Genomic DNA, 22,949 nt, shown 5'->3' with positions numbered 1-22,949 from the left:
ACAAAAGAAAAAAGGCCAATAGTATTAGAAAATGTATGGGGCAAAGGCATGCAGGTTTATCAGAAAAGGATAAATTTTAAGTCTACTCAATCTATGAAAATAAACACATATCTGAAGGTAGGATATAAAAAAGGTACCAGTGAAGTCCCCTTCCACAATGCAGGCCACCTCTGCAAAGTGTCGCCAGCTGGTAGAAGCAATGCTGGCTGCCACAGGCAGTATATCACCAATGTGTGTGCACAAAAGGGCTGTGTACTTCTTCAGTAAAGAACCGACACCCATAAGCTCATGACCTTCAAGAAAGATTTAAAATTTTTCATTTTTACCATTAAAATTTACTTTGTAAATAAACTGCATTGATTACTCTTTCACCTTCATCTATACATCTTTTACCTATAATAATAATCTCAAACAGAAGCTTAACCCTTAATCCCTGGCTCTTTTTATATCACATAGTATGAGAAACAGTGAATTTGGTTATGTCAATTTTTATACACTGTACTACCTAGAAACTTTGGGTATAAATACTAAAGTATAGGGGCACCTAGGTGGCTCAGTAGTTGAGCATCTGCCTTTGACTTAGGTCATGATCTGGGGTCCTGGGATCAAGCCCTGCAGGAACGCTGCAAGAAGACTGCTTCGCCCCCTCTGCCTAAGCCTCTGCCTCTCTCTCTGTGTATTTCATGAATACATAAAATCTTTAAAAAAAAAAAAAAGTATAAACGTTGTATAAAAACTAAAGTCATAATTTATATAGTTAAAATCTTATATCCAATATAAATGTCATCAAAATTCAAGTCTTAACACTTGCAAATTACTCCCAATGAACAACATTAGGCATTTTTCAATCTTATAAAATCTTTCAACTTTTCTTCCTAAATGGCTCTTAATGACTCTTCAGTCCTTGTGACTTTATGTCTTTGAAATGGGCACCTCTTTAGACGTAAGTTCACTTATATCAACCTGAAATTTTCTATCATCTACAAATGCCTAACTCTTTCAGGAACTAAGATATTTTAAAATATACTATCTATAAAAATATTAACAAAAGCAGCAGACCTTTCCATCCTTGACAGAGAAAGCCAACTTACAGAGAGCCACCTACTACTTTTGGAGCTTATGGAAAGTACTCTACTCTATGTCATACACAGAGCTGAGCCCTTACGTATCATCCTATTTTAATTCTCATAGACATCCTCTGATGTTATTTCATTCCATAAGTGAGCAACCTACACCCTCCAGGAGACTTACTTAGTCTCATGTCCAGCAGCTAATAAACCAGTGCTATAACTGAGACCCACCCTTCCTCCAATGATGATTCATTCCACATATTACACTTACCTACCTGAAGTCGCCCCAAATTGGTACATTTAACAGTATAAGAACTACATTTCTGGGAAGGTAGAATAGAATAGGGATGTCAAAAAGCCTACATCAGAAAGCAAAATACACAAAGACATTTTAATTTTAAGCAACTTACTAGAAATATCTGAGGTCTGACCAATACTTTCTCCTGGATAAAGTTTACTGATAAGAAGGCGCTGAAAGCGCAGCAACAAATCCAATGAAGCAGTTCTTTCACGACTATGTTGCTCAAAGTCTAGACATGATGAAATCCGACGAGCAACATCTTTCAATCTGGCTACTGTCTGAGAAGCAATGTTCCTATGCAGGGGAAAGAGGATTGCAAAATTAAAATTATATCTGTTTAAAAAAGCTATTAAGAAATCACAACATAAACTAAAATCAGAAATACAGATCATACACTCAGATGACCTACAGCTGGCTTCCTTCCTCAAATATGTGTTAGATGTGTCTGCAATAAAGACAACCTCAGTCAAAACTGAGCAGAGAAGACAGAAGTTACAAAAGATATAATGATGCCCTTTGCTTTACAAATGTGCTCCTAAAAGCTGTGTGGAATGGTCCAAAATGATAGAAAACTTCTGAACAGACCATTGGGGGGCGGTGGGGGTGTGGGAAACTGTGTCATTATTTTTGTCCAAAGCTGCATTTTACATATAGATGTGACACTCTTAAAGACAAGATTCACTTATCATTTATGCATCTGCCTAACAAGTCAATGAGGTAATGATACAGTTTAAAAAATAATAATTATCATGATTTTCATTTGCATCTATTGCTTACTCATGAGAATAAGAATCTTTTCCTGTTTATCTCATAAACTCCAATTTTCTCTTGTGTGAAAATCTTTAAAATCTCTAGTTCTACCTCACATACTCTAACCTATCCTTTCATCTGTAATTTAAAAGTCTGTTCTTAAAACAGTGGAGGTTCTTCAAAAAGTTAAAAATAGAACTACCAGCAATCACACTACTGGGTATTTACCCAAAGAATACAAAAACACTAATTCAAAGGGATATGTGCACCCCTATGTTTATAGCAACATTATTTACAATAGCTACATTATGGAAGTAGCTCAAAAGTCCATCAATGATGAATAGATAAAGAAGATGTGGCATATACACACAATACTGATTCAGCCATAAAAAAAAAAAAAAAAAAGGAAAAGAAATCTTGCCATTTGCAATGACATGAATGGCACTAGAGAAAATAACAAAGCAAAATCAGACAGAAAAAGACAAATACTGTATGATTTCACCCATATGTGGAATTTAAGAAACAAAACAAATGAGTGGAGGGGGAAATAAGGAGAGACAAATAAAAAAACAGACTCTTAATTACAGAGAACAAACTTGATGGTTACCAGAGGGGATGGGGGCAGGGTGATGGGTTAAATCGGTGATAGAAATTAAACAGTATACTTGTGATGAGCACAGGGTAGTTTATAAAACTGCTGAATTACCTTATTTTACACCTGAAACTAAGAACACTGTATATTAACTAACTAGAATTAAAATAAAAACTCAAAAAAAGTCTGCTCTTTACCCCAAAACCTATTTTAGATAAATTTCAGAGTATTTCCTCACCTCCCAAACACATTTTTCAGATCCTAGTGCTAGATCTCACTATTTTACTGTGAAAACCAATAATCCTGTAAAAATATATCTAATACTATTTACCTAAGAAGCTGTTGTATGAGCTGAACCAAAGGCAAACACTGTTTTCCAGAAGATTCATAGATCCCTGTATTAATAAGATCTTTATCCAATGGAGTCCTACTTCTGTGAAATGTTGAGGCACTGGCTTCTTGTTCATCAATTTCTTTTTCCTTCTGTGCTTCTTTTTTGGCTTCTATATCCTGTAATTCATAAAATAGAAACTGGTTACCAGTTATCTTAGCAGCAAGGGTGAAAGCACCATGAGCTAAGCCCTGATCTCCCAGCCTAGATATCCCAGCCTCTGTGCACTAACTCACAAACCACCCGATGACACTGGCCCATCCCAGCTTGTCTGAAATCCCATTATTCAGGTGCTCAGCTTCTAAACCGACTATCCTACAAATCCAACGTCCAGGCTTTCACTGCTGATGGTCTCTAGCTGCTTTCTTTCTGGGAAGTACCTAAAACCTTCACTCCTGATCTCAAAAATACCCAATGATCTGCCCCATACATGCACAGTCTATCTGTTTTGCAAACATGAACCCAAGAATGAGAGGATATATTCTTCGTGAGGCATGTGTCAGAATACAAAAAGAATTCTTATAACTCAACAATTAAAAGATAAATAAACCAATTTAAAAATGAGCAAAGGATTTGAATACACATATCTTCAAAGAAGATATATAAATGGCTAATAGCACATGAAAAGATGCTCCACATCATTAGTCATCAGAGATATCCACACCTGTTAGGATGGCTATAATAGAAAAGCTGGACAGTAGCAAGGATTGACAAGGATGTGGAACGCTAGAACCTTCATACATTCCTACTGGAAATCCCACTTAAGAAAAAAATCTGGCCATTCTTCAAAACATTAAACATAGAGTTACCATAAAACTAAACAACTCTATTCCTAGGCATACACCTATAAGAAAAAACATATGTCCACATAAAAACCTATACACAAATGTTCATAACAGCATTTTCATAATAACTTAAAAGTAGAGATGACTATATGTCCATTGGCTGATGAGCGGATAAACAAAATGTGCTATACTCATAACAAAGGAATATTATTTAGCAATTTTTAAAAATGAAGTACGACATAAATAAACGTTGAAAAACACTAGGCTATAAAAAGAAGCCAGACACAAAAGGTCACAGATTGTATAAATCCATTTATATGAAAAGTTCAGTGCCAGAAAATCTTTCAGATACACAAAGTACATTAGTAGCCGTCAATGGCTAGGAAGGAGTAGGGAATGGGAGATGACTGTTAAGCGGCATCCGGAGTAATGAAAACGTTCTGAGAGTTGTCATAATGGTTGCACAACACTGCGAATATACAAAAAAGTCACTGAATTATACACTTTAAAAGAGTAAAGTTTAGAGTATGTGACTTAGATCTCAATAAAGCTATTATTAAAAAAAAAAAATAGGAGGTATCTTTGCCAGTCAAATGCAATAAATATTCTTGAGGACATACCAAGCATTGTTCTAGTGACCAAATTTACTATGAAAAAGCAAAAAAAAGTTCTCTTTCTGGGCCTTATTTTCTAATGACAAAAGCCAGAACAGTCTCAACATGAATAGCCTTTCCCAGTCCTGAGGGGTGTCGGGATGAAGACCCAATTTCAGGGGTGGGATTGTAACTGGGCCTCCCACTCTTAAGAATAAGAAGACAACATGAATCAGAAAGATCAAAAATATGCATGCTTTTGACCCAGCACAATTTCATTTCCAGAACATTTTCCTAATAAACATTCTTATACTCAATGACTTCTAATCTATAAGAATAATTATGTATAGTAGTAAAAATATCTAAAACATAAATGGTCAATAAAGGTCGTTTAAAAAAAAAAAAGAAGAAGATGTGGTTTATGTATACAATGGAATATTACTCAGCTATTAGAAATGACAAATACCCACCATTTGCTTCAACGTGGATGGAACTGGAGGGTATCATGCTGAGTGAAGTAAGCCAGTCGGAGAAGGACAAACATTATATGTTCTCATTCATTTGGGGAATATAAATAATAGTGAAAGGGAATATAAGGGAAGGGGGAAGAAATGTGTGGGAAATATCAGAAAGGGAGACAGAACGTAAAGACTGCTAACTCTGGGAAACGAACTAGGGGTGTTGGAAGGGGAGGAGGGCGGGGGGTGGGAGTGAATGGGTGACGGGCACTGGGGGTTATTCTGTATGTTAGGACAATCCACACCAATAAAAAAAAAAAAAAAAAGAAGAAGAAGGAATTCCCTTTCCATATGACAGACTTCCCCAAAGCAACAGAATAAATGAGTATAATAAAATATTCAACATAGAAGACATGGCAACGTGGTGAGTAAAAAAGATGCAAACTGATAAGCCACTGAGACTAATTCTAGCACTGTATTCAGTATCATCGGTAAACATCTGCATCTTTAGAAGTCTGGAAGACTATATACCAAAACTGTTAACAACAGATACTGGTATAGTAGTAATTCCTAAATGATGAGATTTTTGTTTATGCCTTTTTGTAGATTACTAATAATTTTGTTTTAAAATAAATGGCCCTTAATTTTCTTTTATTTTAGGTACCTTAGTTATTATATAGATCACAATCTATATATCTCTATAGCCTCTGAAGCCCAGCAACATCTCCCCTCCAACAATCCCCCCAAAAGGAAATGAAGAATAAACATTTGCTAACTAAATTAATAGGTTGTAGAGTTTAGCATCACTTATGGTTTACCTCCCTCTCGATTTTCATCTTTTTATCTTATTTTATTTTTCCTTTTCTTCCCCTATGTTCAATTGTTTTGTTCCTTAAATTCCAAGAGTGAAATCATATAGTATTTGTCCCTCTCTAATTGACTTATTTCACCTAGCATAATACCCTCTATCTACATCATTGCAGATAGCAAAATTTCATTCATTTTGATGGCTGAGTAATATTCTATTGTGTATATATACACCACTTCTTTATCCATTTATGTGTTGATGGACATCTGAGCTCCTTCCATAGTTTGGCTATTTGTGGACACTGCTGCCTTTTTTTTTTTTTTTTTTTTTTAGGTTTTATGCATTTATTCATGAGAGACACAGAGAGGCATAGACATAGACAGAAGGAGAAGCAGGCTCCCTACAGGAAGCCTGAGGCAGAACTCAATCCCAGGACCCCAGGATCATGACCTGAGCCAAAGGCAGATGCTCAACCACTGAGCCACCCATGTGCTCCTGGAACTGTTGCTATAAACATCGGGGTGCAGGTACCCCTTCAAATCACTATGTTTATATCCTTTAAATAAAAGCCTACTAGTGCAAAGGCTGGGTTGTAGGGTACCTCTATTTTTGACTTTTTGAGGAACCTCCATACTGTTTTCCAGTCTACATTCCTCCAACAGTATAAGAGGTTTCCCCTTTCTCTGTATCTCCACCAACATCTGTTGTTTCCTGACTTATTAATTTTAGCCATGCTAACTAGTGTGAGGTGGCGTCTCTTGATTTTGATTGAATTTTCCTGACGCTGAGTGTTGTTGAACATTTTTTTCATGTGTCTGGTGGACATGTGTATGTCATCTTGGAGAAATGTCTATTGAGGGGAGATGGGTAAAGAGAAGGTGACTGGCATAAAGAAAGGCACTTAATGTAATGAGCACTGAGTGTTACATGCAAATGATGAATCACTGAATTCTAGCCCTGAAACTAAGAAAAATAAATAAATAAATAATAATAATAATAAAATTTTTAAAATTAATTAATAGGTTCAAAAAATCCCACTTGTGTCATGTCAAGGTTTCTGTCTGAGCTACATGTGGACTGCCTGTGCCTGTTCACTATCACTGCTCCCATCAGGCAAGCTGTCATACAGAGCTGTGTGGGAAGATAAAGAAAAAAAAGGCTTGGAGTCAGCAAGCCTGCCACTCGCTTGTCTCGACACCTTAGCAAATCACATACTTCTGTGGTACTTATGTTCACATCTATAAAATGAAACTTTAAACCACTTTTTCTACTCAACACAACTGAGAAAGTTAACAGAGAAAATGAAAGTAAAGTACACAGTACAGGATCTGGAAAACAACAACTACACAAGAACTGTCACTGCTCCTAATGCTATCTATATGACTTCTTCTATGTTTTTTCAATGTAATCAAAGTATTTAAGTATGTTTTCAAAGACATTTTTAATATATTTACTTCATCTAATTTCATCAGTGTTAGTTTTTAAATTAAAAACTTTTAAAAAAATAAAAAAATAAAAAAAAATAAAATAAAATAAAAACTTTTGCCACTATGAAAGTAACAAATGGAGCTATGAATGACCATTAAGTACATAAAAATGCAAAATTAAAAACCACACTACCCCACCCAGAGAAGCTAAATATATGAAGAATGACATGTCTCATGTTGGTGAGGTCAAGAAAGAGCTAGAACTCTCACATAGGATGGTTCAAATTAAATGTCATAGCCACTTTGGGAAATTATAAAAACATACTCACCTTAAGATCTAGCAAATTATATTTACCCAAGAAGAAAAACATATGTTCACTAAAGAACCATACACAGCATGATCAAAGCAGCTTTAGAGAATCAAAAATAATCAAATGTCTACTAACAGCAAAATGGATAAATAGTGCCATAATCATACAATAAAATACTCAATGGTAAAAACAATGTAGTTGAGTTTGAAAATTATCAAAGGCAAAATAAAGCAGACACAAAACAGTATATACTGTATGATTCCACATATATGACATTCAAAACTGGCAAAACTAATTTAATCTGGGAGAGGCAGGGGAGTCCTAACTTTGGGTGCAAAGAGGCACAACAGCACTTTCTAAGATGATGGAAAGTGAAGTCAGCACTTTCATGATGATGATTCATAACATGATTATAGTATCTGTCACATTGATTTAAATAGACCAAAGTGTGTATATTTTATCATACTTAATATCTCAATAAATTATTTTAACTAGCAAGATGAAAAAAAGCTTTAATTACAGGAAATACTTGGATTTTACTAAATGCTTTATGTTTCAGTTTTTCATGGCAACCTTTTGGCAAATGTTGTTATTTCCTCACATGAATATAGTGTTTCAATCTGAACTCATTGACAGGTAAAAATCACCTCAGTCAGCTCACATACACACTCCCAGAAACATACCTGGATTTCTGCAGTAATGGCTGCATTTAGGGCCGACTCTAACCCTCCATCAGCCATCAAGCTGCCCACCAGAAGATCAATCATGAATCGACGACCTGGACTTATGTTAACTTCATTGCCTGAAACTGGAAAGGGAAAGCACTTTTGCCAAGTGAGGTAATTATCAACCCCTCTTGGTCCCCTCTTCTGCTCCCACCCCTTCACCCCATCCCCAACCCTGCTCCTCACCCAAGCCCACCTGCACAGGGCAGGAGGGCAGAGAGTGCCCGGGCCCTCTCCTCAGCAGTGGGCAGAAGCACGGACCACCCACTCTGGAGCACAGCCTGGGCAGCTGCCTGTACAGTGCTCAGCACGCCTGCACTGCTGGCCAGGGCCACTACGGTTTGTTTCAGGCTGTTGAGGAGGACGCTGCCCAGACCTAAACCAAGGAATTCTGGGTCAACCTGGTGACTAATGGCAGCATGCAACTGAAAAGAGAAAAACAATTTTAATTTAGAAGCCCTACAAACAACGGGATTTCAAATCTTATTAAAGATTAAATAATACCTCAAATTGAGTTTTATTCAAATAATAAAGGAAAAACTTCTGATATATGAATTTTCTTAAACAGACTAAAAAATTTTACCCATACTAGTTGAGAATCGACGGTAAGGTACTTTTATGAGGAATTTTTTAAACCCACTTTAAATACATATATGAAAGAGCTTAACATCAACAGAGAGGTTAAAGAGTAACCTCTACCGCACCCCCAGCCCTCTGTACCAAACACAGAGAAAGTGTGAATATATTACAACCAAAAAACCGTTAAAAGATTATACAACCAAGCTGAGTATATAAGGAAGCTCTTTGAGGGCCATACCAGAACTCAGAGAGACGGCAGGAGCTAAGAGGTTCTAGGCTCTAAGAGCAGATCAAAGCCTTCAGGTAGGAGATTCAAACTACTCATGACAGCCCACTGAGCCTGATGTTCCTGCAGAAGCCGCTGAAGATCACCTGTCTATCACCAGCCAGGACTTGAAGGCAACACTGCCCATTGAAGGCTTTGGGTAGAAAGAGACCCCACAAGAAATCAGAGACCTGGCCTGGTCTGTGAGCAGATGTAAAATTAAATTTATACCAATCTTCCAGGTATAGATATCCATGAGTCAAGAACTGAACACCAAAACATCTAGAACCTGAAAATCATGACACTTCAGAGACACAAATATAAAACTGCCCTTTGGGAACATCACCAGAGCCAAAGGCAAAGAGATATCCCTAGCAAGACCTCCTCTAAAAGTGGTACTACAGTCGGAAAGGACAATCCACACTAAGTCGCAGGAGAGAATCAAAGACAAAGTTCTTCTAAGAGACAGAACTCAAGTTCCTACAGTAAGGGAGCAATATAAACACTGGAATGACTCCATAAAAAAAGTAAATGTTCTGAGGTACCTAGGTGGCACAATCAGATAAGCTCTTGATTTTGGCTTAGGTGGTGATCGTGGGGTTGTCAAATTGAGGCCTGTGTCAGGCTCTGAGCTCAGCATGGAGTCTGCTTAGGACTCTTCTCTGTCCCTCTCCTCCACCCCCTACTCTCTCTCTCTCTCTCTCTCAAATAAATAAATAAAATCTTTAAAAATAATGTTCTTAGAGACCAAGGAAGGCACAAAACCCAGAAGAATATAATGAACAAAATGAAAGCTTTGAAAAAGACCCAAATATAAATTCTAAAAATGAGAAAAACAGCTACAAGAATAAAAACCTTCAGGCAGAAGTGTGAAAAGCCTGGACCCAGGTGCCAACCCTGAACCTCCATGATTGCATGGATACCCTACCTGGGCCACATAACTGAACTTCTCTGTACATCCTCATCTGTGCCATACACATCAGGAGTCCTACTTCTCAGAAGGGGGCACATGGATTTAACAAGTTAATACCTGTAGTGCCGTGATCATACAAGTATTTATTAAATAAATGGACAACTCAAAAATATGGAACAATCACCTAAAAGATTTGTGAACTAAAAGAGAGTACTATAACCAGAAGGCAAAATGGAAGGACAGAAAGTGAACATTATAAAAGATAAAAAGATTTAAAAATATCAAAAAAAGTTGTAATACTTCGGAAGAATGAGAAAAGTTCAGTATACATAGAAAAGAACTCTCCAAGGGGAAGAGTAGATAAAGAAGAGTGCAATTTCAATAGTAAAGAGTGAATACTTTTCAATACTTAACAAAAATATGTAATCTCAAATTTAATGAGAATCATAATCTCAAGTTATACATACAAAAATAAATCCTCACCTAGACATAGTAAGTTAAAATTACCAAACAAAAAAAAAAATCTGAAAGGCTACCAAAAAGAAAAGGCAAATTAGCTACGAAGAGATAATTACACTAATATAACAATTCTCATCAACAACAATAAAAATCAGAAGACAGAGCATCATCAAACTGCCAATAAACTAAACACATAACCTAAAAAGCTAAGTCCTGTTAAATTATTTAAGAAGCATTCGAGCAAACAGAATTTCCAGACTCTAACTCACAGACCTTGATGACAAAATGTATGACGGAGATACCCAGGAGGGAGAGGATAAAAACAACCATGACAAATTTGCTTTAAAAAAAAAAAAAAGAAAAAACAGCCTCTATCCAAGTAAGTATGATCTTTTGAAAAATGATGATGCTGATACTAATCAATTGGAGGAAAATTTCTTTTCATGTCTTAAATCAGAAATGTATCTTACATATGGCAATTGGGAGTGTTTTTCTTTTAAGGGGAAACACACACATAAAAATCAGTGTACTCTGGATCCAGTGTAGTAAGTCTATCTGACAATTAAAACACAGAAAGTGGAAAGGGGAGTTTAGGTGTGATGCATCCCTATAACCCCTATGTTTTTCAGGAAGAGAAGTGCTGGTTAAATTCTTTGTTAATTTGGAATTAACAAATATTAAATTTTTTTGTAACATGATGAATGTCCAGAAATCAAACTGAAAAACTTCAGAACAATTAAAAGTATCTGAAAAGAAAAAACTATTTTGGAAACTCTATCAAGAAATAAGAAAATGAAGAAAAAACTTACACAAAACTAATCAGAACACCTAAATTCAAACACATTAGGAATCAAAACAACTATTAAAATATTAAATTCACCTAATGAATAAAGATTCTCAAATTGTATGCTTCTTAAGAATTAAGCTTTGTTAAGTGAATTTTTTAAATGATAGAACTAAAGCTTAAGGACCTAAAAAATGGAATAAAGAGAAAAACTATGGCACCAGGCATATGGTGCAAAAGGAATCCAGCCTGAGACATGTACAAGGTCTTTTACCATAGCAATGACCAGATAGCAACACTGCTACAAACCATGGGAAAGTGACAATTGGGTAGATTCATGAAAGGGACCACAGTAGTACTAATAAATGAGCTCCTATAGACTTCTGGGAAAGAGAAGTACTCTCCAAACTTCTGATAATTCGATTAATGCAACTAAACATTACATTCATCTATGTGCTTTTTAGAAACTAAGGCAAAAAAAAAAAAAAGAAACTAAGGCAAAAATGAGGAGAGAGCAAAGGCAGAGATGATGGGTTACATAGAAATCCTTGTATTACAAAGGGAAAAATTATTAAGAAAAACTAGTCTCTTGACATTCATAGGATTTTATTACCAAGAGAAACACGATGACCAAGGATTTCAGCTATAGTTTTACTTAAAAAAAGAAACAAAGATAGGGAGAAAGAAAAAAAACTATTTTTGTAGTTTTTCTTTTTTTTTTTTTAAGATTTATTTATTTATTCATGAGAGACACAGAGAGACAGAGAGAGGCAGAGGGAGAAGCAGGCTCCATGCAGGAAGCCTGACATGGGACTAGATCCTGGGCCTCCAGGAAGAAGCCCTGGGCCAAAGGCGGGGCTAAACCATGGAGCCACCCGTGCTGCCCTGTAGCTTTTCTTATTTTGACTTTTAACCTTAACCTACCCTGTGACAAAGTGGAGGAGGTACTACCAGAGGGAGTCCAAGCTTACTGAGTTGAACTTTCACATTCCAGAAGAGAGATTGGCTAGCACATCCAGCTGGTCTCTCAATCATCTTTTGTCTCACCCAGTTGTTTCTCCACACACAAGAACAATAAACATATATACATAAATATACATAAACATTATTACAAATACCTAAGACACTTAACAAAGGGAGAGAGAGGAAAGGAAATCATTAATACCTGAAGTCGTAGAAGATTCAGTGTTGCCACAGCCATGCACTCTTTCTCTTGAGGTGGGGGCCAGTCAGCAGTACCATCCATCCCCTCACTCACTTGCCGTAGTAGGAGGTCCAGCTGCTCAAAAGTCATTGAGCAGATGTCTACCACAAAAGGGACACGGAGGCCAATGGACCACTCAGAACAAGATGACCAAGCAAAACTCTATGAAAGAATCATAAGAACCTAAAATGAATCCACACATTCAGCAATTGGATTGCATTAAAGGAGATATTCATCATTATGAATTACAAAGATGCCTTAATTACTACTTATTCATTCCTCTAATTGTCCTAAATGCACATGTACTTTCATGGCTGTCTAGTTTATATACTATCAGATTCCAATTTTCTCTCTCATTTTAGGACCCAAACTCACTGTGCCAGAAATAAAAAGATAAAAAGTTGAAAATCCTTTCACTCTCAAAATTACTGATGCACTTTAATGGATGACAAAGAGGATCATAATCCACCTGAACAGTTAAAAGTAACTGTAAGTAAATAATGAAAGATCAGGCTTTTTCCTCTGGGCCACCAACATGCCATCCAGACTGAGGAAGACCCGGAAACTTTGGGGCCACATGAGCCATGGCCACAAACACATCAACAAACACCGGAAACACCCAGGAGGCCGGGGTAATGCTGGTGGCATGCATCATCACAGGATCAACTTTGACAAATATCACCCAGGTTACTTTGGAAAAGTCGGTATGAGACATTACCACTTAAAGAGGAACCAGAGCTTCTGCCCAACTGTCAACCTTGATAAACTGTGGACCTTAGTCAGTGAGCAGACACGGGTAAATGCTGCCAAAAACAAGATTGGAGCTGCTCCTATTACCGATGTGGTGCGATGGGGCTACTACAAAGTTTTGGGAAAGGGAAAGCTCCCAAAACAGCCTGTCATCGTGAAGGCCAAATTCTTCAGTAGAAGAGCTGAGGAGAAGATAAAGTGCGTGGGGGGCACCTGCGTTCTAGTAGCTTGAAGCCACATAGGGGGAGGTTCATTAAATGCTAACAAGTGCTTTTAAAAAATAATAATAATAATAATGAAAGATCAGGTATATTTAATCTCTAGAGCAACCACTAAAAAACTACACAAAGAAACAACTAAGTTAAAAAGGAATACTACAACTTATTCAAATAACCCCAAAGAAGTCAGGAAAAGACAAAGAAATATAAAAAAGCAAACAAAAAACAAACAATGGTAGAAATAAATCCAACTTATAAATAATTACATTAGCTTTTATTTTTAAGGTTTTATTTATTTATTCATGAAAGACAGACAGAGATAGAGAGACAGAGACACAGGCAGTGGGAGAAGCAGGTTCCATACAGGGAGCCTGACATGGGACTGGATCCCAGGTCTCCAGGATCAGGCCCTGGGCTAAAGGCAGCACTAAACTGCTGAGCCACCCGGGCTGCCCAATTACATTAACTTTAAATGATCTAAACCTCCAAACAAAAAAGTAGAAGTTGTCAAGATGTACAAAAACCAAAACTTAAATATGATATCAACCTTAAAGAAATCTACCTTAAATATAAAGATTAAAGAGGGCTAGGTAAAGGATTAGAAAATAGCTATACTAATATCAGCAAACGTTGGAGGAAAGAAATTGCCAGGGCTAAAGACAGAACTTTATATAATGATAAATGGGTCAATTCACCAAGAAGACCAAACAATGTTGAATTATGTACACCTAATAACAGAACTATAAAACATATGGCAGTAAAAACTAATAGAAATGAAACAAGGGATCCCTGGGTGGCGCAGTGGTTTGGCGCCTGCCTTTGGCCCAGGGCGCGATCCTGGAGACCCGGGATCGAATCCCACGTCGGGCTCCCGGTGCATGGAGCCTGCTTCTCCCTCTGCCTGCGTCTCTGCCTCGTTCTCTCTCTGTGACTATCATAAATAAATAAAAATTTAAAAAAAAAAAAAAGAAATGAAACAAGAAATAGATAAATCCAAATATATAAAGATAGCAAAACTACCCTCCTAATAACACAGAACAAACCGAAAATCATCAATGAAGTAGAATAAATTGACATTTATACAACACTCAGCAACAGAATACAGTCATATTTAGAATATTTAATCATAAAATAATTATCTAAAAGAACTAAAATCAGAGTGTGTTCTCTACACATAGTAAAATTAAGCTAGAAACCAACAATAGAAACTAGACATCAATAAAAACTAGATATAAAAAAACAGAAAAATCTCCAAGTACTTGAAAATTAAACAACAGGTTTCTACATTCCAATTAAAATGGTAAATACTGATTCGAAGTAGCCTACAAAGAGTTAAGTATGTATCTGGTTAAACCTACAGCAACCACTAAAAAAAAACCTATATAAAAAAATAAAGTCAAATTCAAAATAAAGTGGAATACTAAAAAAATGTTCATATGCTCCAAAAAAGGCAGGAAAAGCACAATAGAGAAATAAGTAATAGAAAACAAACAAAAGACAAACAATAAAATGGAAGAACTATATCTATGTCAAAAATTATAGTAAATATACCAATTAAAAGACAGATTGGCTCAAGAATGAAAAAAAAAAGGCACCTATACAATAGTGATCAAGAAACTCACTATACATGAGATAGGCAGGTTAAAAGTAAAAGATGTAAATCTAACAAAATATGTAAAGGATTTATACACTGGAAATGCTGATAAATGAAATCAGAGAAGATGTAAATAAATGTTTAGACGTACCATTTTCACTGATTGAAGGAGTATATATAGCAAAACTGGCAATTCTCCACAAACTGATAAGAGGTTGAACACAATTCTTATTAAAGTCCAAGCAAGGGATCCCTGGGTGGCGCAGCGGTTTGGCGCCTGCCTTTGGCCCAGGGCGCGATCCTGGAGACCCGGGATCGAATCCCACATCGGGCTCCTGGTGCATGGAGCCTGCTTCTCCCTCTGCCTATGTCTCTGCCTCTCTCTCTCTCTCTGTGTGACTATCATAAATAATAAATTAAAAAAAAAATAAAGTCCAAGCAAGATGTTTTTGCCAATAGAGCTACGTATTCTAAACTTTATATGGAAAGGCAAAGGAACTAGAATATAAACTTCTTATATAGCTACAGTAAACAAGACCTATGACATTGGCAAATTCCCATGAATCTAATTAGAAGAAAATACTGGGTAAAATCTACATGACAGTGGATTTCTTGGAGAGAGATATACATATATATAACACCAAAAGCACAGGCAAAATAAGAAAAAATAAAATGGACTTATTCAAAATTTAAAACTTGTGAGCATCAAAGGACACTATCAACAGAATGAAAGGACAGGTAGAGAAAGGGAAAAAAAATAGTGTAAATCATATACTCGATAAGGGATTAATAGCCACAATATATCAAGAACTCCTCAAAAAAGAAAGGAAAACAAAAACCACAATTCAAAAAAGGTGCAAAGGACTTAATCGACATTTCCCCAAAGAAGATATATAAATGGTCAATAAGCACATGAAAAGATGCTCAACATCTTTTCTATTAGGTAAGTGCAGATCAGAACCACAGTGAAATACCACTTTGCACCCACTAGGATGGCTCCAAACAAACAAAAAAGGAAAGCAGAAAGTAGCCAGTGTGAACAAAAATGTGGAAAAACTGAAACCCTTGTGTCTATCTGGTAGGAATGTAAAAAACATGCAACTGCTGTGGAAAAAGTTTGACAGTTCCTCAACGTCTTCATCAGTACCAGATGATCCAGCCTTCCCCGTTCTAGATATATATTCAAAAACACTGAAAGTAGAGACTCAAATAGACATTTGTACACTAATATTCATAGCAGTATTATTCACAACAGCCAAAAAGTACAAACAATTCATGTGTCCATCGAAGGAGAAACGAATGAGTAAAATGCGGGATATACATATAGTAGAATATTATTATGCCTTTAAAAAGAATAAAATCCTAAAACATGCTTCAACATGGATCAACCTTGAAAACCTTATGCCAAATAAGTGAAACAAGCCAGACATAAAAGGTCAAATACTATATGATTCCACTTATATGAGGTATCTTGAATAGGCAAATCTGCAGAAACAGAAAGTAAATTTGAGGTTACTAGGGACCGGAGGAGGAGAAATGGAGAGCAACTGTTTAATGGGTACAATTTCTATTTGGGATGATGACAAAGTCTGGAGACGAATAGCAGTGTTGGTTATACAATCTCATGAATATATTCAACACCACTGTAGAGTTGACCATAATTTTTTTAATGGCCAAAAGCATGAATATTTTAAAAAACCTGATAGAACTGAAAAATGACATGGAGAAGTACATAATTATACTTGGAAATATCAATTCTACCCTCCTAGAAAGGGACAGAACAAGCAGACGGAAAATCAAAAAGGATGTAGAACTGAATAATACCATCAATGACTGGATTTGACATTTATAGAACACTTTACCCAGTATCAGCAAAATACATCAACCACAAAATACATAACTCTTTTCAAACACACACACTGAATATTCAGTTAAGAAAACATATCCTGGGGATCCCTGGGTGGCACAGAGGTTTAGCACCTGCCTTTGACCCAGGGCGCGATCCTGGAGACCCGGGATCGAATCCCACATCAGGCTCCCGGTGCATGGAGCCTGCTTCTCCCTCTGCCTGTGTCTCTGCCTCTCTCTCTCTCTCTCTCTGTGACTATCATAAATAAATAAAAATTAAAAAAAAAAAAAGAAAGAAAACATATCCTGAGACATAACATAAATCTTAACAAATCTAGAAGAATTAAAATCAGATAGTTTGTTCTCTAATCACAGTAAGATTAAACTAGAAAACAGTAACAAAATGGTAACAGAAAAATCTCCACTTTGAAATTAAATCACACAATAATCCATAGGTCATAAAGCAATTCTTGAGAGAAATTAGAGAATATTTTGAACTGAACAAAAATGAAAATTATCAAAATGTATTGGTGCATTAAAGGACTGTTCAGAGGGAAATTTATAGCAACAAGTGATTAAATATTACAAAAGAAGAAAGGTCTAAAATTAACCTAAGCTTCCTCTTGAAGAAAATAAATAAATAAATAATAAATAAATAAATAAATAAATAAATCCAAAGCAAGCTGAAGGGGGGGGGAGGGGGGATTAAAACAAGAGAATAAACCAATGAAATATATAGGGGGAATTTTTTAAGATTTTATTTATTTACTCATAGAGACATAGAGAGAGAGAGAGAGAGAAGCAGAGACACAGGCAGAGGGAGAAGCAGGCCCCACGCAGGGAACCCGACACAGGACCCATTCCCGGGTCCCCAGGATCACACCCCAGGCCGCAGGCGACACTAAACCGCTGCACTATCAGGGCTGCCCTAAAGGGGGAAATTAAACTGAAATCTAGTTATTTAAAAAGATCAATAAAATGGTCTCTAGCCAAACTGACAAAGAAAAATAAAACAAAAATTAGCAATACAGTATTACTGCAGACCCCAAAGACTTTGAAAGTTTAGTAAATGAATACTAAGGAAAACGTTATACACAAAAATCAGACAACTTAGATGAAACAGAACAACTAACTCCCTGAGTGCCACAAACCAGGAAAACTCACTCAAGAAGAAACACTCTAAATAGTTCTGTTATCTCTTAAAGAAACAATTTTTGGGATGCTTGGGTTGAGCATCTGCCTTTGGGTCAGGGCCTGATCCCAGGGTCCAGGCATTTGACAAAATTCAGTACCTATTCAGGATCAGGAAAAACTCTCAAAAAAGTAGGAGTTAAAGGGAATTTCCTTTTCTGATAATAAGGCATCTACTTAAAAAAAATCATACAGCCAACATCCTAGCAAATGGTGAAAGACTAAATGCTTTCCGACTATAATCAGGAACAAGGATGTACCCTGCCCTCTCACCTACTCTTCAACATCATACTGGAAGTCCTGGCCAGTGCATAAGGCAAGGGAAAGAAATATAGAGAAAAGAAGAAATAAAACTGTCTCCATGTTCGGCCAACATAACTGTTTCTGAAGAAAACCCCAGGGAATCAACATGAACTCCAGTAAGTAATGTGAGTTCACTACAACTACCGGATCTAAGGACAACACACACACACATATCAATGGTTATTCTACATACCAACAGTGGAGGACAGGAAGCCTAAATTCCACAACATATCTATTCCACACTAGTTACACGGTACCTGAGCAGGTCCACAAGCAATTCCAACTATGTGCTTGGTATCCAGTCCTGGCAGTGCAGCGGGTTCAGGCTTGGTCACACGCAAGGTGTCAAAGTGCTGGCACTGGTCATTGCTCCCCCAGCTATGGACCTCGCTGTCCTCAGTCAGAGCCAGACAGTGGGTGGAGCCTGCAGCCACATCAATTACCTTCTTCCCTAGGAGGAAAGAGTGACACAACACAGCTTCACACCTGACTTCTGCTATAGGTCATTCAGGTCAGGAGGTGTTTAATGTCAACTTCTAAAAGATAGTTAATTGCCTTAATATTATACATAATTCATCTGCTTCATGTATGTTATTAAAACTCATTATGTTTCACTAGCTACAATTTATTAAGATCTAAAGTCTGAAAATTACCTTACTACAAAAAAAGTTACTTTTGTCTCCTTATTCAGATTTTCATTCAGAAAAAGACAAGTGTATTTTAATTATTCTTATTCTCCTGTCCTAAGGTATAACCATACAAAGTATATTCTTTTTTGCCTCATTGAGACTTTCTACTTTTAGAATATTTTAGGTTCATGACAAAATTAAGGAAAAAGCAGAGAGATTTCCCATATATTTCCCACCCCAACACATGCATAGCATCCTCCATTATCAATTATCCATTCATTTTTCTTTTCTCCCTGTGAATGTCTACTTGTTCCAACTTCCTTGTATTGCCTTGGCTCCCTTGTAAAAGATCAATTACTATATGTAGTGGTCTATTTCTGAGCTATCTTGTTCCAATAACCTGTCTATATTTTAATCAATGTCATACTGTTTTGATTACTGTAGCTTTATATTAAATCTCGAAGTTGGGTAGTGTCAGTCCTCCAACCTGCTCTTCTCCTTCAATACTGTGTTAGCTATCTTAGGTCTTTGGCCTCTCTGCATAAAATATAGAATAAGTTTGTCAATATTCCCAATAACTTGATGAGATTTTGACTGAGACTGCACTAAATCCACAGATCAAGACAGAAAAAAATGACAAGATTCAGCCTTCCTATCCATAAACAAAAAATATCTCTCAATTTATTAGTTCTCCTTTGATTTCATTCATCAGTTTTATAATTTTCCTTATATAGGTTCTGTACTTAGAATTATATCTATGACTTCAAATAGGTCTTGTTCCTATTTTGTTAGAGTTATACCTACCTATTCATTGGTTTTATTAATCTTTTCAAACAGTCAGCTTTTGGTTCCTTGATCTTCTCTCTCCTACTGATTTTCTGTTTTCAATTTCATTGGTTTCTTCTCTTTCCTCATGTAGGTCTTGTACTTATTTTGTTAGAGTTACACCTATTTCACTTTAATACTAATGTAAACAGTATTTTGTATTTATTTCAAATTCCACTGCTTAGTTGCTAGTATACAGGAACTACAGTATATACCAAGTCAATTTTGATATATTAACTTTGTATCCTTCATCTCTGCTATAATTATTACTTCCAGCTTTTTTGTTGATCCTTTCAGATTTTCTACATAAACATTCATGTCATCTGTGAACAAAGACAGTTTTATTTCTTCCTTCTCAAACTATATGCCTTTAACATCCTTTTGCTGTTTAACTGCATTAGCTAGAACTTCTAATATGATTTTAAAAAGAAATGGTGAGATGAGACATCTTTTCCTTATATTTGATCTTAATGGGAAAGCATTAAATTTCTGACCATTAAGTATGATGTTAGCTGTAGAATTTTTGTAGATATTATCAAATTAATCACATTCTCTCTCTATTCCTAGTTTGCTGAGTTTTTTTTTTTTATCATGAACAGGTATTAGATTTTATCAAATGCTTTTTCTGCATTTACTAATATGATCAGTGACTTTTCTTATTCTTCTCTTGATTTGATGGATTACATTGAACTGGTTTTTGAATGTTGAACTAGCCAGCATTGCATACGTAGGATAAATTCAATTTGGTAGTGATGTTTAATTCTATGCACCGTTGAATTTTATTTGCTAATATTTTGTTCAAGATTTTTGCATCTATATTCATGAGAGATGTTGGTCTGTAATTTTCTTCTAATAATATTTTTGTCTGGTTTTGGTATTAGGGTAATGTTGGCCTCACAGAATGAATTAAAAAAATATTCCCTTTGCTTCCATCCTCTGAAAAAAGATTATAGAGAAATTTCTTCCTTAAACATCTGGTGGAATTTACTAGTAAACCTATCTGGGCCTCATGCTTTCTGTTTTGGAAAGTTATTAATTATTGACTCAATTTCTTTAAGAGATATAAGCCTATTCAGTTTGTCTATTTCTTGTATGAATTTTGGCAAATGTGTCTTTTAAAGAAATGGTTCATTTCATCTAAGTTACCAAATTTGTGGACAGAGAGTTGTTCTTAGTATTCCTTTATCATCTTTACAATGTTAATAGGATCTGTACTGAGGTCTTCTCTATCATTTCTGACATTAGTAATTTGTGTCCTGTTTTCCTTTTTTTCTTAGCTTAGTTAAAGGTGTATTGATTTTATTAATCTTTTCAAAGAATCAGCTTTTGGTTTCCTTGATCTTCTCTATTGATTTTGTTTTCAATTTCATTGGTTTCTTCTCTAACTCTCATTATTTCTTTCCTTCTTCTTATTTTGGATTTAATCTGTTCTCCTTTATCCAGTTGTCTAAGGTGGAAACTATTGATATATATTTTAACATCCATAACCATACATAATTACAATTTTTTTCTTGTGATGAGAGAAAATTAACAAGGCAGGAAACAACAAATGTTGGAGAGGATGCGGAGAAAAGGGAACCCTCTTACACTGTTGGTGGGAATGTGAACTGGTGCAGCCACTCTGGAAAACTATGTGGAGGTTCCTCAAAGAGTTAAAAGTAGAACTACCCTACGATCCAGCAATTGCACTGCTGGGGATTTATCCAAAGATACAGATGCAGTGAAAAGCCAAGACACCTGCACCCCAATGTTTATAACAGCAATGTCCACAATAGCCAAACTGTGGAAGGAGCCTCGGTGTCCATCAAAAGATGAATGGATAAAGATGTGGTCTATATATACAATGGAATATTACTCAGCCATTAGAAATGACAAATACCCATCACTTGCTTCAACATGGATGGAACTGGAGGATATTATGCTGAGTGAAGTAAGTCAATCAAAGGAGGACACTCATTGTATGGTTTCACTCATACGGGGAATATTAAAAATAGTAGCAGGGATTATAGGGGAAAAGAGAGAAAGTAAGTGGGAAAAAATCAGAGAGGGTGACAGAACATGAGAGTCTCCTAACTCTGGGAAATGAACAGGGAGGGGGTAGTGGAAGTCGGGCAGGGGGATGGGGTGACTGGGTGACGGGCCCTGAGGAGGGCACTTGATGGGATTATCTAAACACTGGGTGTTATACTGTATGTTGGCAAATCAAACTCCAATAAAAAAATATACGAGAGAGAGAGAGAGAGAAATCACATGCATGCATGAGTGGGGAAAGGGGAGAGGGAAAGAGAATTTCAAGCACAGTCCCTCCATCTCATGACCCTGAGATCACAACCTGAGCCAAAACCAAGAGTCAGATGCTTAACCAACTGAGGCACCCAGTCACCCCAAGGTATTAATGTTATAAAATGAAAATGATGAGAAAAGAAACTAGCAAGTCCCATGTAAAAGCCTCACTTCCAAACTCCCTTGAAAAAAAGCAAAAACATAAAGTAGAATCTAGCTCAGAGATTCAACAAATTTTATCCCTCATGCCAAACAAAGGCCAAGGACTATCTTTATGCATAAAGTTGTACTACAACACAGACAGGCCCATGTTTATATATTATCTATGGCTCCTTTCGGGCTACAACAGAAAAAGAAAGTAGTTGAGACATACAACGTAGTATGGTACTCCAACCTAAAATATTTATTATTCTACTCCTTTAAAAAAAAAAAACAGTTTGCCAACCCCCTTTAGCACTACAGGCCACCTGATACACCAATCACCAACTTTTCCCACAATTCAGAAGGCATCTGCAAAGCACAAGTACATGCCTTGGCTCCCATTCTATCTAGAATGCATGCTGGATGTGCTTGTAACCAGACAAGCAGGATTTACCCATCAAGGATAAGCTCAAATGAGACCACTCCAAGCACACTAATCCTATCTCCCACTGTGGTCCCACAGCACCATGCATATCCATCATCTTAGCAATGTCTACAGTATAACTATACATGACCTCACCAACAGAAGTTAATCTCACTAAGACCAGCTTACTTAGTAATGAATAGATGCCAGCCCCAAAAAGGACTTATCAATATTAGTAAAACTGAATAAATTTCAAATGAAATCTGGTGAGAATAATTCTATGCCATTTTTAACAGAAACAAAACCACTTTCCATTCATTATCTATAC

General features: G+C 36.3%; 2 protein-coding genes across 8 annotated transcripts in view; one reads left to right on the top strand and one right to left on the bottom strand.

Moving 5' to 3' along the window:
* The window catches only part of HERC2 (HECT and RLD domain containing E3 ubiquitin protein ligase 2), a 241,470-nt gene that overhangs the window by 140,517 nt on the left and 78,004 nt on the right, over window positions 1–22,949 (bottom strand). For 5 of the 7 annotated variants that reach the window (XM_025437755.3, XM_025437758.3, XM_025437759.3 and 2 more), the window contains 7 exons: window positions 18,577–18,770; window positions 12,377–12,577; window positions 8,408–8,636; window positions 8,170–8,294; window positions 3,045–3,223; window positions 1,481–1,665; window positions 138–293 (listed from right to left, as the gene is read on the bottom strand). In XM_025437755.3, coding sequence (XP_025293540.1) covers window positions 138–293; window positions 1,481–1,665; window positions 3,045–3,223; window positions 8,170–8,294; window positions 8,408–8,636; window positions 12,377–12,577; window positions 18,577–18,770 — 1,269 coding nt within the window. Of the gene's footprint in view, window positions 1–137; window positions 294–1,480; window positions 1,666–3,044; window positions 3,224–8,169; window positions 8,295–8,407; window positions 8,637–12,135; window positions 12,262–12,376; window positions 12,578–18,576; window positions 18,771–22,949 lie in introns of those variants that run through there. The other 2 variants (XM_049107999.1, XM_025437763.3) reach the window with 2 other exon arrangements.
* Window positions 12,951–13,443, top strand: LOC112653537 (60S ribosomal protein L27a-like). Its single transcript, XM_035714349.2, has one exon. It carries the CDS (start codon window positions 12,951–12,953, stop codon window positions 13,395–13,397), a length of 447 nt encoding a protein of 148 aa, XP_035570242.1. The 3' UTR covers window positions 13,398–13,443.

The sequence above is a fragment of the Canis lupus genome, chromosome 3 (assembly GCF_003254725.2).
Source record: "Canis lupus dingo isolate Sandy chromosome 3, ASM325472v2, whole genome shotgun sequence".
In the NCBI taxonomy this organism is placed as follows: Eukaryota; Metazoa; Chordata; class Mammalia; order Carnivora; family Canidae; genus Canis; species Canis lupus.
Note: the sequence above shows the minus strand (reverse complement) of the source record. Positions and strands in the feature narration are given on the sequence as shown.